Raw genomic sequence first — 17,680 nt, forward strand, 5'->3', positions numbered from 1 at the left:
AAAAAAAACGGGTTACGAGGTGAAATGACAAAGTGGGTGTCTCGGTGACGACGGCGGTGGGTGCGGAACTGGCTGGCCCCGGGACTCCGGGCCTTCGTGTGTGTGTTTCGTAAATAGCTTCCGGAATGAGTTTTGCAATGCGACCCGACCTCGACGCCACGAAAAACGGCACGTCATCATGGCACACACGCACGCCAGGGGCGCGCGCGAGGACCGAAAAATATTGGCTCCCCGTCCAGCCCCTGCCCGGGTGTGGGCCGCCCTCTCAAGACACGCAGCACGACGACGAATTTGAGTCCTTCCCGATCGGTACCCGACGATAAGGCACCGCCGCACCGTGACAAGGCCCGACCCAGGGTGGGGAGGGGGAGGTGGTAAATGGGACGGGTGGCCCTTTTCAGCACGTATCGAGCGCACGCAACACCGGGGGACCGCCGGGCCGCAAAGGGTTGCCGCTATCCTCTTTCCGAATGGTGTGTTGCTGACATAGGACAAAATTTTGACTTCTTCGGGTGGGGGGTCCGCCGGGGGGGTTCCCGGGGCCACCAGGGGCCACCGGAGCAGCAGCAGCAGCGGTTTATTAGACACGTTTGGGAGTTTTATTACTCGCCGAAGAAGCGCACTCTGCACACGCATCTTAATATAGGAAATGAAATGGCCGTTTTTTTCTTGAAAACCTATCACAGATAAGAGCTGCCACCAGAGAGAGAGAGGGAGATGGGGGGGAGAGAGTTGGAGAAGCCACTACATTAGACCAGTTAACAACACTAACCCAGCAGCGGACTCCACTTGGTACGTCGATTGTAAGTGGATTCCGGAAATGTTTTCGATTTATTTAACTAAAAATATTCACGCCGTCAACGTCACTCCAGAAGTTTTACGAAGAACTGGCCACCCAACTGGTGGCTTAGTTTTTTTTAACGATTTCGAGAATGACCGTCGGCGCTCGGTTGTTTAGAAGTTCAACCTCTCTATGGCGGATGCCTCCCAAAAACTCGATTCAGACCCAGAGGCTATTCTGAAGAATCCCAAAAACGGGGCTTTAGCTTGACTGTTTGGCCCACATACCATAGGACCATATTTTTGCCTAAATATGCTGATGGCGAAACGGCTCGAAGAACGATACGGTCAATTGGAGAACTGCGCCATAAAAATGGCCCGTAATTAAATGACTTGAGTGATAGGGATGGGGCGTCAGGCCCCGAAAAGCTAGGACACAGATTCGTCCGGAAACGCAAATTATTAAAGCAAGCCAATCGATGAGTGCGCGCTTCAAGAGATGGACCTGCTTTTAATTGGCCCCCCATCACAGGATCCTGTAGATTGGTTTAAAGTTAGAGTACAGTTGAAGCTAATCACGGCCTCAGGGGTCACAACACACCAAACACCGGGCAAAGAAGGGTCGTTGAACTCGAAATGGTTCGACAGCCTTTAAAGCTTCGTCCCGTGCCGGGTTCCCGGATTAAAATTAACGCCCACTTATGATCCGGTCTGGGCGAATCGAAGGCCTGATTCCTGAGCTCGCGTTCCAAGACGTAACAAGACCCGCACAGTTTTTGTTGACCTACAAACCGGATTCCATCATTCCTTATCCTTTCTGCTGCCGGTGCACAGAATTTATGACCCCTGATAGGCGGCAGCACTCGATGGGTCCCCGAGTAGTGCGCTATCGGATATGCAAACATCGAATTAGAGCCCGCCGACGCCCGCGAACAGTTTAAAACGCTTCGGCGAGGTCAGGCATGTCGTTTGAGTGCAGTAACGCGACCGCACACCGGGGCGGAAACATACGGTCTACTCGCCGGGTAGGTCACTGGGCGGGAGGGCGAAGTGCGTGTGTGCGCGGTGCAGCAGCAAACGTATGAATTATTGATAATAAGTATTCGAATCGCTAATGAACCGGCCCGGTCGGCCGGCCGGTCCTGGCAGCGCCGGCGAGTTGTTTGGCCCGAGAGCGCGCCATTTGCATTCAAAGCCGCCGTCGTGTACTAATTAACATGTCGCAGCAGCAGCGGCAGCAGCATACAGGGGCCGAGCCCTCTTCCGCTTTGTGGTTATAAATCAATTTGTCCTTTTCGCTGCCCACCCCGCCGCCGCGGGCGGGCATATCGTTCCGTTCCGTTCCGCTCCGCTCGATCTTTGTGTGGCTCCGTGTGCACAGGGGAATTGATATTTTTTGTCCGTCGCATTTCGGATTGGAGCTAACCTGCCCGGGCAAACCGGGTTGATTACCGCTGCAGTGCGCGGTCGGAGGTGAAGAGTTTGCGGTCCCGGGCATCTAATGTAATATGCAGTTGGAATCCTGAAAAAAAAAACGCTGCCGATTAAGCCCTTGCTCCGGTTCCGGATTTTAAAACAAGCGCTTTTGTTCGGATTTGTGGTCTCGGTGCGGGTGCAGCGATTAAGTATCGTTCGAATCGTTCCCCAAGGAACCCGGGAATGTGCTTAATCAAGAGCAGCTCGCGCCCCTTGTTCATCTTATCAACCCGCCTGCACCTTGTTAAGTGCCCGGAACACCCGGCTTACCCGGCGGGACACGGAACGCAGCAGTAAATATTCTTCCGCTCGTGTCCGTGTTCGAAACAAATCGCAATCATTCGTGAAATGTGCAATAAACCACCGGCGAACGCGCACCGTGTGGTTCCGTGTGCATTCGTCGTCGCAATCTTTACCGGAATGCGGCCCGCGCGGAACCGGCAGCAGCCGCAGCAATCCATTCGCTCGTCATCACGCCGGAAGGCGCGAATTGCAATCAACAACGCAGTGCGCTCCCTGCTGGAGAGAACGCGAAAGCGCGGTGAAAAAAATGGGCCCCGGCCCGGTTTTTGGGTGCTCCGATCCGTACACCAAAAGATCGGATCGGAGCCCGCCAATGTTCCCGAATGGGAAGCACGTAGAGTGTCCTTCCCCCGGCGATATGATCCCGTGTGCCGGATATGCGCGCGCTCGGGAGAGCGCAATATGCTAGAGGACACGGTCGCTAGGTACGTTCTTGCTAATTCGGAATGCTAGACTCGCACCGGCCGGCCGGCCGGCCAGAGGGCTACTTCTTGGGTACCAGTAGCACCAGCAGCGGATTATTGATGAGTGGCGATAAATCGCCATCGCCGGCGACTGCGAACGAACTAAACTTTGTCCGTGTCCCCACGAGTCCATTCCGTATCGATGTTTATAGTACACGATCCGCTCTCTCTCTCACTGTGCGAGATATCTCCCGATCTCTCGATGGCCTCGAACGGACTCGAAGGATCAAACGGAAAGCCAAGAACGATGATGCTCGAGCCAGCCACGGCCGCTGCCGATTGGGAACGGCAAGTTGGTAACTTGCCACCACCGCGTCGCGCCATCCGGAACCGGGGCAGGGATTAGGGTTTTCGCCAGATTCGCCACACACACGCGGAGCTACATGGCCTCTCGATTGCGGGCAGCCGGCCGGCCGCTCCTGCTGCATTGTGCTGTACGGTGCAGTTTTGCTTTCGGTTCACCAAAAGCCGGAGATAAACATCGTCCAGTCCAGCTCGGCCCGGACCGGCCCGGGTGAGTGGTCCTCCTGACGATCGCCGCGACTCTGGCCGCCGCCGCCGGTTAAAAGGATAAAGTGTTATTTATTCGCTGCCTTCTGTTTATGTTTGCTTAAGATGCGCCTGATGTTGGCCGCCACACGGCCACGGCGCAGCCCAGCCGCGGTCCATTTCGATTGCGTTGTGCGAAGTAAGCATAAAAGGGCACGGCGCGCACCGGACAGATAGGTGCGCGCCCCCGGAACACTTGGCACGATATACGAAAATTAATGTCCTGCTAAAAGGCCGTCTGGGTCGACCCGGGCTCCAGGCAGGCCAGGCAGGCAGGGCAGCGGTTCCGGAATAAATGAGACGAGCAAGACATAAAGCGTCGTCGTCGTCGTCGTCGTCGTGTCCGCATACGGTGCCATCATGCAGCGCGCGCTCTCGCCGGTGGTGCATTAGATGATGTGGCCGGCCCTCCACCGGATTGCCACCACCTTTAAACGATGCCCGGTGTGGCGGCGTCCCTTCGGGACGTCGAGAACCGGAGCGATTGAAATTTACCGTAAGACAAACAGCATCCGTTTTCTTGAGCGGCCACCTTCCTTCCTAGCCAGAGTGTAGAGCGCGTTTGTGTGTTTGCGAAGAAGGTTTCAATATTATTACCCGTCCGCCGTCGATGCCATTTGCGACACCCCGACGAGGAGGAACTCCGACCTCGGAACTCTCGGAAGACTTGTACGTTCTCAGGGAACGTCAGAGAAGTAAGCTCCTGTCAGCCAGCCAGCCAGCCAGCCAGGAGACCCGGACCGTGTCGGTGGTCGGTAGCGCATAATATATTCGTGCCAATTTGCTGAGTGATCCTTCTGCTATCGCCTGGCGCGTGGCCGGGGCATTCCCGGGGAGAGTGGCGCGCTTAATGAAGTGTTCCGGTTCCGACCGGGGTCAGCACAGCGTCGGGATGTTTAATCTTCCGAGCTCAATAATCGTTTGTTAGCCGGCTGACCGGGGCGCGCCTCGGCAGACATCACACACGCGCTCGCTCGCTGAGGCTTCATCAGCAGGGACGCTCGTCTGCTGTGATTGACAAACAACGTCATCATCTTCCGGTGTTATCAGCAGCAGCAGCCGCGCGGGGTCGCCCTGATGAGTGATTCGTTTCAGGTGAAACCGTTTAACTCGGTGTTCGACCGCACAAAGTCGTCCCCATCGGTTTTTGTCGGTCGCCGCCAAGATGCGTTCGATTTGAGCGACAAAACACAACCGGCCACAACCGAGGCGGCGAGCGAGAAGGTTTTATTGAGTCGTTAGCCAAGTCGCTATGCAAAGTATTTATCAGCCGCTTTGCATAAATCACGCTCCCCGATAAGCGACTGGCCCCCGTGGCACCGTGTGTTCAGCGTGGCGTAAGGATATGCTTGCCCCCGTCCACACACAGACAGGTGCCGGTGGTGAAGCTGGCCGTCTTATCGCACGCCAGGAATGCGATCGATGCGGCCACCTCTTCCACGTTGCCAACCCGGCCCAGCGGATGCACCAACGCGCTCTGCTGCAGGTACTTGGCGTAGGCCGCCTCTTCCAGGCCGAGCGTTTTGTGGAACTCCGTCACGATGACCGCTAGTGGAGAAGAGGTTTGAAATTAGCACCACCACACCAGTGTGTCCACCACAAGCCCTCTCCCTCTCTGTCACTTACCGGGATTGACCGAGTTCACCCGGACACCTTTCGGGGCGAGATCGAGTGCGGTGCAGCGCGTAAACTGATCCAGGGCCGATTTCGAAACGCAATACGACAGCAGGTTGGCGAACGAGTTGGTGCCGGCCACGCTCGATACGTTCACGATGTTGCCCCGGCTGGTGATGAGATGCGGAACGGCCAGCTTGGTGAGCGCGAACACGGACCGCAGGTTGGTGTTGAGGATATCGTCAAACTGCTCCAGATCGGCGTCCTCGATGCCCCCGACGGCCCCCTTGCCGGCGTTGTTCACCAGCACATCGAGCCGGCCGTACCTTTCCAGGACAGTCCGCAGCAGGCGCTCGTTGTCGGCCGCTCGCGTTACATCGGCCACCACGGTCAGGGGTTCGGCTTTGCCGAGCGCAGCACATTCCGCCCGAACGCTGGCCAGCTTTTCTCCGTTGCGAGCCGCCAGGACGCAGGTTGCGCCCAGGTTGGTCAGATATTTGGCCGTGCCGGCCCCGATGCCCGAGCTGGCCCCGGTGATGAGAACGATTTTTCCACTGAAATCCATCTTCTGATTGAAGGTGCCGCGTGGCTTTGATGAGGTTTTGCGTCGGTCCGAACGGTGTACCGCCGGCGCGCTGCTGGCTTTATACTGCTGCCGTGTGGCCGTTCGACCTGTTTGCCTTTGCCGGTGTATTGGGAGAGCCGTGGCACTATGGTTCACCGGTGCTATCTTATCGCCGCACAGCGCTGACTGCGAAAATATAGGAAGTCATTGGACGCAATTGTATGCACAAGATAAGAGGCGCTCGCCCCGCGGTTATGTAATTTTGCGCGCGCTGTCTGCGGCGGGCGAAGAGTTTGGGTCTGACACGACCACTGATCGACCACTGAACTGTAACTCAACATCTTCGTACTGTCCGGTTGTCGGTTACTAGTTAATGGAATATATGGATTCCGAAACGCCTTCCAAGATCTGTTGTGCCCATCGAAGTTAGTTGGTAATATTCAACCATGAAACCTTTTGTTATGTTTTGATCAAACTAATTAAAATTTATGGATAACTAATGATTGTACAGGTTTATCCATTTTGTAGTTTCAAAAAAGAACTTAAAAAAACACATAAGAAATTAAGTTTTTAATGATTTTTTTTCATAAAGTTTGTTCTTTGCCATTATCCGCCAAACACAATATCGTTTAGATGGCCGGCTCGAGATCTATGGCCGTCGGCATTCGGTAGTCGATTCTGATAACATAATCAATGACTCTTTTGCACATTAGCTCTTCGTGTATTAGCTCGGCCACAACTTGGAGAATGTTATTTTTTAAATGCTCCTGAACGTTCCAGAACGTTCCAGCTCCAAAAGAAAAAGTCTGACGGTGTCAACCCGTTCCCCAGATTACCTGAAACAACATATCTTTTAAGGTCGGTCCACACGCTCCGATTTGGCTGCTGTCTGCGCAGACTAGGGTAGCAGTCAAATCCTTACGTGTGGATCGGGCTTTAAATTCTTATCTTGCAGGCCAAAAAAAGTGTTATCATTGCAGCGGTATCGCTCAGAACATTCGGGACACAACCTCTCTTTAATCGATTGAGGATTTTCAGTGCTCAAGATGCAGCAATTTTGCTTGTTTATGTAGCCGCCAAGTGAAAAATGTGCCTCGTCGCTGGAGAAAATGTTTCTGGAAAAATTGTAATAAGTTTTAACAATTTTAACACGTTCTTCTGTTGTTAAGCGGTTTTTTTTCCTGAAAGGGCAGACATTTAGCTAAAAGTTTGATACTTGGGTTGGTAAACACTAGGCTGTTCAATAAGAAAAATACAATTTTATAGTTTGAAATACACTTTTTGATTCAATATCGTCTCCCTGAACATCATTACACTTGTTCACATCATCAAAACTTATTGAACAACCCAGTATAATCAAAACCTGTTAAGTGCCAGCCGTATGATTTCGAAACTACAAAATGGATAACGCAGTATTATTCCGTCACTTGTTGTGTCTTCGACAAAGAATTGTGCAAAAAGAAGCCAATGAGAAAAGTTTGAAAGTGCTAACCGTGTGTCCCATGGAGCGAATGCATCACCAACTCGATACTGCTCCTAGTCGACTGTGGACTCTTTTGAAATTGAGTTGCCTTCCGTCGACAGCAAACCAACGTCTTACAGCAAAACCAACGAACGTGGCTTTGACGAAACTGCAATATTTAAATTAATTTCCACGGCACATATTTTATGACACGCGACACCATCAACCGCGAGGCGGCGCACGAAGGCTTCCTTCCCGGAAACCACACAAGAACTGAGGAGGATAAAAAAGCAGATTGTCCATTTACAAATTTTTGCCATCTGGCGGGGCAGCGGACATACGCGCCCGCGCACGCACGACACAACACAACACACACAACGGTAACACGCATTTTAATGATGTTAATCGGAAAATTAATTGAATAAAATGAGCTTTGCGCAGGGAAGGGCCGGCCCATTACTCTTACACACACGGAACGCGACCATAAATCTGGGACCAGCCACGAATTGCGGGGACCGAGAAAGCGGAATATGCATCATTTTTAAAGCGTGTTGCGCGCGCGCCCTTCGTGAAAATCGGTGTACCAAACGGCGGCGGCGGTGGCCGTGTGTTGATGTTGAATTAATTTCACTCCGATGCGCCCCGCACAATACGACGGACGTATCGGAGATGTCGATGTCGTTTTCATCAACATTAATCTTTCGGATGTGCCGGCGGAATTCGGGACAGAAGTCTGCGTGTGTGTGTGTGTGTGTGTGGCCGCGTTAATATCTTTTTAATATTGATAAAATATAAAATGAAATTCATCTGTACCGTGTGTGTACACGCGGCGATCCGACTGACCCTGTCTCTCTCCCCGTGGGCCGCCGAATGGAATTTAAAATTTTATCTGTTGCTGACATCGAATTAAAATGCTATATATTCGCGTGGCCCCAAAATACAAACACACAGAGGGCACAGGCCGCGATCAGTGGCCGCGTTGACGACGATAATATGGTTTAATGTAATTTGCATACATGAGCGATTGTTTTTCATGTTTTGGCCCCACCCCATATGGAACAAATTCTCAGCGCGGTCAAAAGATTATTTGGCCATCAAACGCGCACACGCTGACGGACCGCGTTTGAGTTTCGGGAAGCCCCACGGCGCCTGTCCCACGCTGGTGGTTGGTGGTCTCTGTCTGCCCATAAGCCGTGGAAAACTTTGGAAAACAATTTTCCGGCTGCAGTTTTGGTTGCATCGCAGCTTCGGGGGAATCGCGGGCCGTGTCCTGCGGGCTGCGGGTCAGGTCATGTTGTCAGCACTCGCGCGTCTAACAAATTCCCCATTTGACGATGACGATAAGTGGACGCGTGAGGAGGGTCTCCCGCGCGCGTCCCAACAACCGTGACGCGGAAAACCGGATTTGTTGCCCTCGTCGTCGTCGTCGTTGGCGTCGTCGTTGTTCGGGGTCCGGGTCATTCTGTTGGGAAAACTTTAGTGTGACCGAACAAACACACAGGGCGCCGCCCCCGGCTGGGGTGTGATAACGCAATTATCCAATTTTATGCTGCGCGCATTGTGTAATTTTCTCCGTGACCCAGCGCGCGGGTGAAGCTTAAACGGACGTCAGCAGCACGGAAAACCGGATGTCGGTGTCGCCCGGTGGGGAAGTGTGTCGAACCTGGGTGGTGCCGACGGCTAGGAATTGAATATTTTAGCTTATCTGTGGCATGTTGAGCAATGAGGCTCATTCGCCCGTTTTAGTTACCCGGTGAATAGTTTGGCTCAAGGGTGTCCGCCGCTGGTTGGTGCTGGTGGCTTGCAGGACAATTACTTTTTGGGCTTCCTCGACTTAGTTTTTCGTATCACAGCTAATCTGGACACTTTCAGTAAATCAAAGAGAATGGAAATTTTAATGGGTGAATAACCAGCGAACCAAATCCTTGACTTGGTGGACTCGGCGGAAAAAGAAATCTTAAACAGAAGGTTGAATTACGTTGAGTTCCCCATTCTGGAACAGGCTCCACCGAGACAAGACTGGGTCGTATTATCACCAGATTGTGGATTCGGTCCGGTTCAACAAAGGCAGATGATCCAGGGGCCGAGCAACTGACCACCATTCAAATGATCTGGTTGATTTTGTAATATTATTTGGACGGGTAGAGCACATCTAACCCGTAAGCTGATGGCATCCTAATGCTTCGAAACTGACGTCTTTTTAATTAGAAATCGGTTCGGAGTCCGTGCAGCGCCTACGGACGATCTACGGTCGAGCCACAATATTATTGATTGAAGTTCCAAGAAATTCAATGAACATTTTGAATAACAGCATTCTTATGATGCAATACATTAAAGAGAATATTTTAGAACGGAAATGTGTGATTGAATTAAACTATTATCTGTTTCTTTTTCAACTCAGGACGATATGCCTGATTTTCTTAAATAAAAACAACTAAAATGCAAAGTCGTTTCGCATGATAACTCTAGCTTTTCCGCATTTGTTCAAAGAGAATTGTTCAAAAAGTATCGCGACACAAGTAGTATAGTTTGCTCTGATTGCAGGACCGTGGTGCATCATGAGGTCTTGCTATAGGGAAGAACTGTCAATAAGAAATATTACCTGCAAGTTATGCGTAATGACACTATTTCTTGATCCCGAAACTGAAGAGCCCCATAAAAGCACGACGCTACGCTACGATTGAGGAGATAATTACGACATCGAAAGAGAAGCCGAACAATTTTTTTAGCAGACCACGTATATGCATCACACCATAGGCACGAGTTATGCAAATAATAAGGCCACCAAGTAACTGATTAAACAACTTCAAACAAATTGCCATCATCACCATCATCGGCCCTTGCCTTCAAGTAGGTTAACATTTACAGACTTGTTTATAGACTCTGTGGACTGAATATCGGCTTCCCCATGTGGTGATAGGTTTTAAATGAAAAGCTTGCCAGAAATCGACCCAAACCTTGTGGAACGAAGTGCCACATTAGCAGAGTTCCCCAAAAATGTGTTGGATTTTCAACGTCTTATCCGGCCCTCTGCGGATGATGCGCTAAAAGGTAGCGGGTGGGCGGTCGCGCGTGCCAAACGAGCCCGTTTGATGCGGATAATGGGAGGTCCGCCCCATGCCCTTCCCACCTCACTCTCTCACACACATTCGAAGATAATGCTCGATTCAGTTTCCGATTCTTCGATATTAAGAGCGGCTGATCGGCCGGTCGACCGTGTGCGGACGTGCCAAATATTCCCCCGGGAATTAACCCATATTCCGGGGGCGCCGATTTCCGAGGGCCGCACCGAAGAATTGGAGTGGAAATCATATCCTCACCCTTCCAAAGCACACCATCACCAGCGCAGCACACATGTGATTACTACTCACTCCGGTTGGTCGTCGCCCTCGGGCGCGCGATAAAAGCCTCCGTCAGGCCTGCAACAGGCCTGACACGGCGCTGGCGGTGCGCTAAAAGCCCCACTAATGGCACGGGAGGATCAGAAGAGACCTCTGCTCGGGAATGGTGATGGTGGCGGCGGGTGGAGCGTTCCTCGGTTCGCGACCGACACACGCAATGATTCGCTCATTTTTCCCGTGCCGTGCCGTGGCGGGGCCATGCACGAACAACATAAATTATATTCGCTCCATTATAGCGCGCGGGAAAGAGTGCTGGAAGGTGCGGCGTCGGGTGGCCCAAACAACCTGCGCCCCAGGATCATCAAACAGAAATCCATTCAAGGATTTGGTCGGTCGGTCGGTCGGTCGGGTGGCAATGATCTGCTGCTTTTTCCAATGGCGGAAGATGTCGAGAGCACACACACACACGCACAATATTTGCGCACCCCAATCACACATTTACAAACAACAAACACATCCACACAGCCAGGAGCACAACACGCATCCCGCAACAGACGTTCGCTTTTGACAGCTGTCTGGCAAGAGCCCGCCCGCCGGGTTTGTCTGTTTTGCGCTCCACCCGGTCCCGTCGCCGCCATCCTCGGGGGGCCGGATGCTCCCCCCCACATCCCCCATTTGACTTCCGTTTATGCTTCGGCACACATATGCACGGCGGCAATGGCGCACGGAGCCATGTGAGTCCTTCGCTGAGGGAGCAGGAAATCGGATTTGCGGCGCTCTCGGGCACGGCGGCGGCGGCGGTGGAATGTGTTCAAGATTGTCGTCAAACGACGACCCCCGGCCGGCGAGAGAGAGAGGGGCATGTGGGAAACAAATTGTTCTATGATTTGCCGCGCGCACTTCCGTCCGCCGCCGACGCCACACGATGTCGTATTGAAGGACGCGGCGCATCCAGCGCGCAACGATGAAAATGGGTCAACCACCCACAGGGGCGGAGGAAATGGATCCTTAACCCCGGGACCGGGATCCTTTCTTTGCCATATTTAATCCTTGCGATGTGAAGCAGAGAATTAACTCAACGTTCGTCGTGGATACGACTGTGGTTCAAAAGTAGCGAGACTGCGCGTCACGGTTGTAACTAGATAAATCTGAATTTATCAGGATCACCTCTTCCAGCGCAATCGATGTCCATTGGGGTTCATGTTGGCGTTGTCATGTTGAAAAATCAGTTTAATCAGTTTTTTACTCCATTCTCGTCATTTTATAGCCAGAGCTGGCTTCAAACGCATTAAATGTTCTCGATGGGATTATCCATCAAAAATTATATTAGGTTTTAAAAGCTCAAAGTACACCACACCTGTCATATTCCACCATGTGCACAGCATAACCTTTGCGCAGTGAATATTTCGCTTTGGTTGCGATGGATCTGGTTCACAAGACTGTATTCTGGATTCTCGTAATAAATCCACATTTCATCACCAGTGAAGATTCGGTGCAAAAAACCCTTTCTTTTCGTCTTTTGTTCAGAAATTCGCAAATGGTTTTCCGTCTTTCAATGTCCCTTTTTTTAATTCATGTGGAACCCATAAGACATTTTTCTAATCATTCCCATGGCAGTCAGGTGATGGAAAACGGTCGTGTGGTCAACTCTTTCTTGTGGTCTTGGTAATAAAGAAGTACTTCCCGCAAAAACACTTTATCGGGAACAAAACTCGACATTTTCAGATGCCTGAAATCAGGGTGTTGTTTACATTGTGACCAAAAAACCTATACTGCATTGGATGCGTACTGACAGTAGCTGTCAAACACATATTTCATTTCAAAAAATTGTGACACTTAGTGAGTAATGCCATCTATTGTAAAACGGCAAGAATTAATTTGCACTCCTAATATGATTTCAAGTCCATTCAAGGTATCACCCTCAGGATCACCTCTTCCAGGCGCATTTTATGCCCCCTGGCTTCAAATTGTAAGAAACCCACAAAATCTTCTTAGGCCATCGTCGTTCGTCATTCTAATGACATGACCAACCCAACGGAGCCTGGCGAGGCGTATTTTGTCAGTTATACCGTTGTTAGCGCTATCCTTGAACAAATAGATAGGTGATGATGTACCATAATGAAAGTTGCCAAGAGTGTCCAAATGCCTGTCTGGTCCCTCCAACACTGTTATACCGCTGTGTGTGATTTAAATTCCAACGTCCCGCTATTTTGCGGGCACACTAGTAGTTGTCGTCGTGGACCTGTATATTAAAGACATTCTCCCACACACGAAGGATCGCCTTCCGCAGAGGATGATTTGTGGCCCAAAACCAAACAACGGAAGGAAGAAAATAAATTTCATAAGCCATTAATTACACCTCAAATGAAAACTTATATTAAATGCCCAAATTGTGGGGCAGGTTGGGTGAGGAGAGCCCAAAATTACTCGATGAAGCACAGCGCGAAAGGAGGACCCCGTTTAGCGAGAGCCGCCCCACAGCCACACGCGTCCACGTTTTATCATCATAAATGCTGATAGGTGGATATTATTATTGTTTCTCCATTGCAGCCAGCCAGGCCAGACCAGGGCCAGGGCGGTATGTTTTGCTGAGCGTGGGAAAATCGCTCGACAGCTGAAAATGCAAATATGCTACCGGGCCAGGAACCGGCGTGGACGTGCGCGCGGCGCGGTGCATATTTACCACCGACAACAAGCCCCGACACCGTCGTTGGTTTCGGAAAAACGGGATTTCTGGAAGCTCCTCTCTGGGCTTGGGGGCCACCCACCGTACGTAGGAAGTACCCTACACACCGCAGGCAGGTACGAAAAACAACAACAACCACCACCGGTGTGTGTGTTTGGGGCCGGTGCATAGAACTCCACCGGAACACACCAAACGGCGGCGGTGGCGGAACCGACGACGACCGAGGCAAAATATATTGTTTTATATGAACTGGCAATAAATCAACAATTCACAAGACGATGGAAAATTTATATCCCACTCTTGCTGTCTCTCTCTCGCGCGTGCCCGTACTGTCGAATGTGGAACACATGTGAAGCTTAGCAAGGATCTACACACACAACACAGAGCTACGTGGTTGCGTTTAGCACCAGGATTTGCCAACTGACGTCGGTCTCGAGCCACCCCGCACACGGATTCGAAAGCAAATTCGGTGCTCAGGTTCGGTGCGCTGCTACTGTGTGTGGCCAGAGCGAATGATTTAATTTCAATCTGACCCCGGTAGGGTCACAACCAGCAGCAGCAGCAGCACCACCAGAGATGTGCATCGCAGAAAGTATTACATTTAAATACGGTCCCGGAGTCCGCTTCCCCCGGAGAGCAGGCAAATTTGCATATCACCCAGCAGGAGGTCACAACATCAAAGAGGGAGCCCGCCCGTTGGCAGCACAGAACGTGATAATTTAAACAAAACCAGTGTGCCTGGGCGTACGGGATTCACACATTCGATTCGAGGGGCGAACCCGGACCAATGAAGCCTGCCTAAACGGGGTGGTGCCACCGTCACCGGCGTCGTCCGAAGCCTGATAAAGGAACGGCGGCGGCGGCGGCGGCGACGACGGGGACATCATAATGCGATTTCCCAACTACCGCATCGTCGCCCAGAGCGGCACATAATAATGGAGAAGTTGCAGAAATGTTTGGACAGACCCCATGGGGACACACACACAGACAGAGACAGAGGCGTTGGCAGTGGGATCATAAATAATACTAATCGGTGAGCGCATTTCGGTGGTGAGCGAGACGACTTAACGAGGTGATGATGTTATTTAGAAAGATAAAAGTTTTTCCACCCCTTTGGGGGGGTCCCAAAAATGTTTCTCCACACACATACTAATGTTTACTTACTCTCTCGGCTCTGGAGCTGGAGTTAATGTAATCGGACGGGGACACTTCACGAATCACAAACACACACACACACAGACAGACACAGAAGACACTCTCTGGAGTAGATGGCCTTACAAACGGACGAAAGTCCCACCGACCTCGTGTCAAACGGAACGGTCGTTGAAGACTATCGTCCGTCCGTACCGTACCGTAAAAAGGGACGCGTGTAACAGAAGCGGAGCGGAGCACACACATCCTGGTTGGTTTTTTGTTGTTGCTGGGGCGCTGTAAGCAGCTTAACACGCACCGCGCCGTTTCCGTTGGTTCGTCGCCGCGTCACTTACTGAAATTAACCCGTGTGGCGATCACATACCGCTGCCGCCGCCGTCGCCACTAATAATGAGCCCTCCTTCCTGTCGCGGGACCTGAGAGCGATCGAGAGGCATTTTCCGGCAAATTTATTGAGCCAACGCGCGGCGGCATCGGGACGGCGGCTCTGCGTGATTTCTAAGAATTAATTACCTAAAAACCCTGCACAGGTTGGCCCCGTCCGGCGAATATATACACACACCACAAACACACACAACACACACTGGCACGCAACTCTTATGTTTTATGAGCTGCCGTTGCTGCTGCTGCTGCTGCTGAAGGGGCTACTGGGGCTCTCATGGACACCTCTCGACACGAAGCGGAAATGCGGAAAATGCGCGCGCGAAAAACTGTAATCCAATATCTCATAATCCCATTAACAGAGGGGAGGGACTCGGAGCCGACCGAGCTTTAGGGGTTCACTTTCTGGGTGGTTCTGCATTTTTGACGATCTTTCCGATGCGGCACACTCGAGCCGGTCCACTCGACACACACACACACACACACAGCAATTGAAACCGAGGGAAAATCGAGGAAAACACAATCACGGCATACCTTCCCACCGTTTGCCACCCCACTGGTTTTTTTTGCTTGATTTGAACGCACCCGGAACCGACCGGTTGGAGAGCTTGCGCTGATGCTGCTACATTTTCCCCAAAAAAACCACAAAAAGAGTGGTCGACGGTCGGGTGCCGGCCCTCCCCCGGCCTCGTTGGAAAATTAACAGCCTTAAACAAATGCGGCGGCGGGCACGGAGCGACGGCAGGAACTGTGGCCCCGCGATTGTTGTGATATGATGCGACAAAAACCTACACACTACGGACCCCGCCGCCGCTTGGGCTGCCTCCTGCTCTGTGTGCCCGCCCGCCGCGTTGCGATGAAATAAACCGTCGGCAAAATATTAAAAGTAGCAAAAGGCAGTTAGAGAGATAGCGACGCCCGGCCCGTTGTTGTTGTTGTTGTTGTGGAGGGTGTTCCCCGGTTCTTTTTTGCCCCCCGGTGGGGCAACCACGGAAGATCTTTTTTTGTCCGGCCCTTATCCTTCGTCGCGATGGCAGTGTAGTGGTGGTAGTAGTGTGGATTAATTATGCGGGAGCGCCGGGTTCGTCGGGGAGAGTCTTTGCCTTTTTTATCTCGGCACCACACGAAAAGCGCAAAACGCATAAAAAATGAGCAAATTGGATTAACAGAGATTGTGACACTAGGACGGGGCGCACCCGCCAGGCCAGGGCTAGGCCAGGCCAGCGAGCCAGCCGGTTTGCTTTAATCCGTAGCAGCGACATAAGTAGTAGTACCGAAACGACTAGGCAGTCGAAAGCACTGACTGTATATCGTTACATTTCGGAGCATTATGGCCACACATTAACATGTGGTGCTTGCCCTCCGAGCGAGCAGCACAGCTTAGTAATTGAATTTGCCACTCTGCCGTCTGACAGTAAGTGCAACACACGACAGAGCATATGTTGGGTGTCATAAAACGGAGACAAAAATTGCCGTGAGTTGGGCGCGTTCGTGAAAGGGGAGTCGCTCTTTAAAGGGATGGTGAATTTGGCCATAAAAATTATTGAAAACCTATTGGAAAAATTTCGGAATCCAGAAGAACCTCAAAATATGTTTATTGGAAGCAATCCGCTACACAATTCGCCAATCTCTAAGACAAATTAATCTCGTTCACGGATTTAGCTAGATATGCTTTGCCATTTAACCCGTCCCCCGTTAGCCCGTGCCGTCGGGCTTTTTCCGATCTGTTCCATGGAGATTAAATAGTGTCAATAAAATTGCTTCTGTTCTGTTTGGGTTGGGTCTGCATCCAATAACTCCTGCAATTCCTCGTCTTTGAATATTTTCAATGAAACAGGATGGTAATTAACGTTCAGATTGAAATTGGTATTTTCAAGTTGCCAAAAGCATCTCTTACATGAACATGTTACCTAACATAAGCTTCCATGAAGCAAACGATGCAAAGTAAAAGTAGCGAATGTTGCTAATGCTCTTTACTTATGCTTTAAGCTCGACATTTTGAAAAGGCTGAGCACAAACAGGATACTTTAGTTGTTGCGGTATGACTTTAACAAATAAGGTTGGAAGGAAGGCACCTTTGCCAAACTGCCTGTTGATAAGAAATTGAGTTGAAGAAACGATTGTGATAATGAATTGCTCGATTTTTTCGCCAACAACGACCAAGATTTCCACAAGAGAGGAATTATGAAACTACCTTTGAAAAGACAAAAAAAAACCAACAAAACGGGGCAAACGGGGCATATTCAACGCAAATCGAACCATCGGAAACATCTTAAATAAAGTTTTGAATTTCACCCAAAAATAATGGATTAATCAACCCGCAACCCTAACATTCTATTATTAAAGCTTAAAGCCACATAAAAAATTATGTACATATGTACCAAATGGTGTCAGACGCATTGCATAAAACGTACGACTTGGGACGCCGTAGTTTCGTGGAAAATTCGAGGGATGCAAACACTGAATGAATGCTTGGTCCAAAAAGCACCGAAAGCCCAATGAACCCACCCAGCACTGAACTGCTAGACACTCTTTCTCTTGCGTTTCAAGGAATAGATGCAAAAAAGGCATGAAGAAAATGAGGTCGATTCCGGAGAAACGGTTCGGTTTGGGCGTTTTGTGTATCATTTCAAAAAAAAGCTGAGAAGGCACAGTAAGCTTGAGTGTTTAGAATGGATGATTCTGCGTTTCATTCACCAATTACCGATCGTACCCCACCGTTTTTGACTCGACTTCTCAGAAGGGCCCACGGAACTGAGTGGATCAATCGAGAGGGGGTAACAGTAAATTTCGCGAACTAATTACCATTTCTCGGTGACTCAAAAAAGTGCGTGCCACTCTCTCGGTCCCGAGGATTGTCTTGACATAAACTTCAACACCAACAACCCCGCCGCGCGCGCGTCATCA

At 50.8% G+C, this 17,680-nt stretch overlaps 1 protein-coding gene across 1 annotated transcript; it reads right to left on the reverse strand.

Moving 5' to 3' along the window:
• Positions 1–4,720: 4,720 nt before the first annotated feature.
• LOC128277483 (17-beta-hydroxysteroid dehydrogenase 14-like) lies at positions 4,721–5,804 on the reverse strand. Its single transcript, XM_053015943.1, has 2 exons — positions 5,199–5,804; positions 4,721–5,120 (listed from the first exon to the last, which is right to left on the reverse strand). Exons 1-2 carry the CDS (start codon positions 5,749–5,751, stop codon positions 4,900–4,902), a joined length of 774 nt encoding a protein of 257 aa, XP_052871903.1. The 5' UTR covers positions 5,752–5,804; the 3' UTR covers positions 4,721–4,899.
• Between the last annotated feature and the right edge of the window lie 11,876 nt (positions 5,805–17,680).

This window comes from Anopheles cruzii, chromosome 2, assembly GCF_943734635.1.
Source record: "Anopheles cruzii chromosome 2, idAnoCruzAS_RS32_06, whole genome shotgun sequence".
Lineage (NCBI taxonomy): Eukaryota > Metazoa > Arthropoda > Insecta > Diptera > Culicidae > Anopheles > Anopheles cruzii.

Bases quoted from the DNA above. Each gene is read 5' to 3' on its own strand.
- LOC128277483 (XM_053015943.1), bottom strand. From the start codon at position 5,751: ATGGATTTCAGTGGAAAAATCGTTCTCATCACCGGGGCCAGCTCGGGC. The intron at 5,121-5,198 runs GTAAGTGACAGA...CTTCTCCACTAG, and splicing joins GGTGAACTCGGTCAATCCCG to CGGTCATCGTGACGGAGTTC.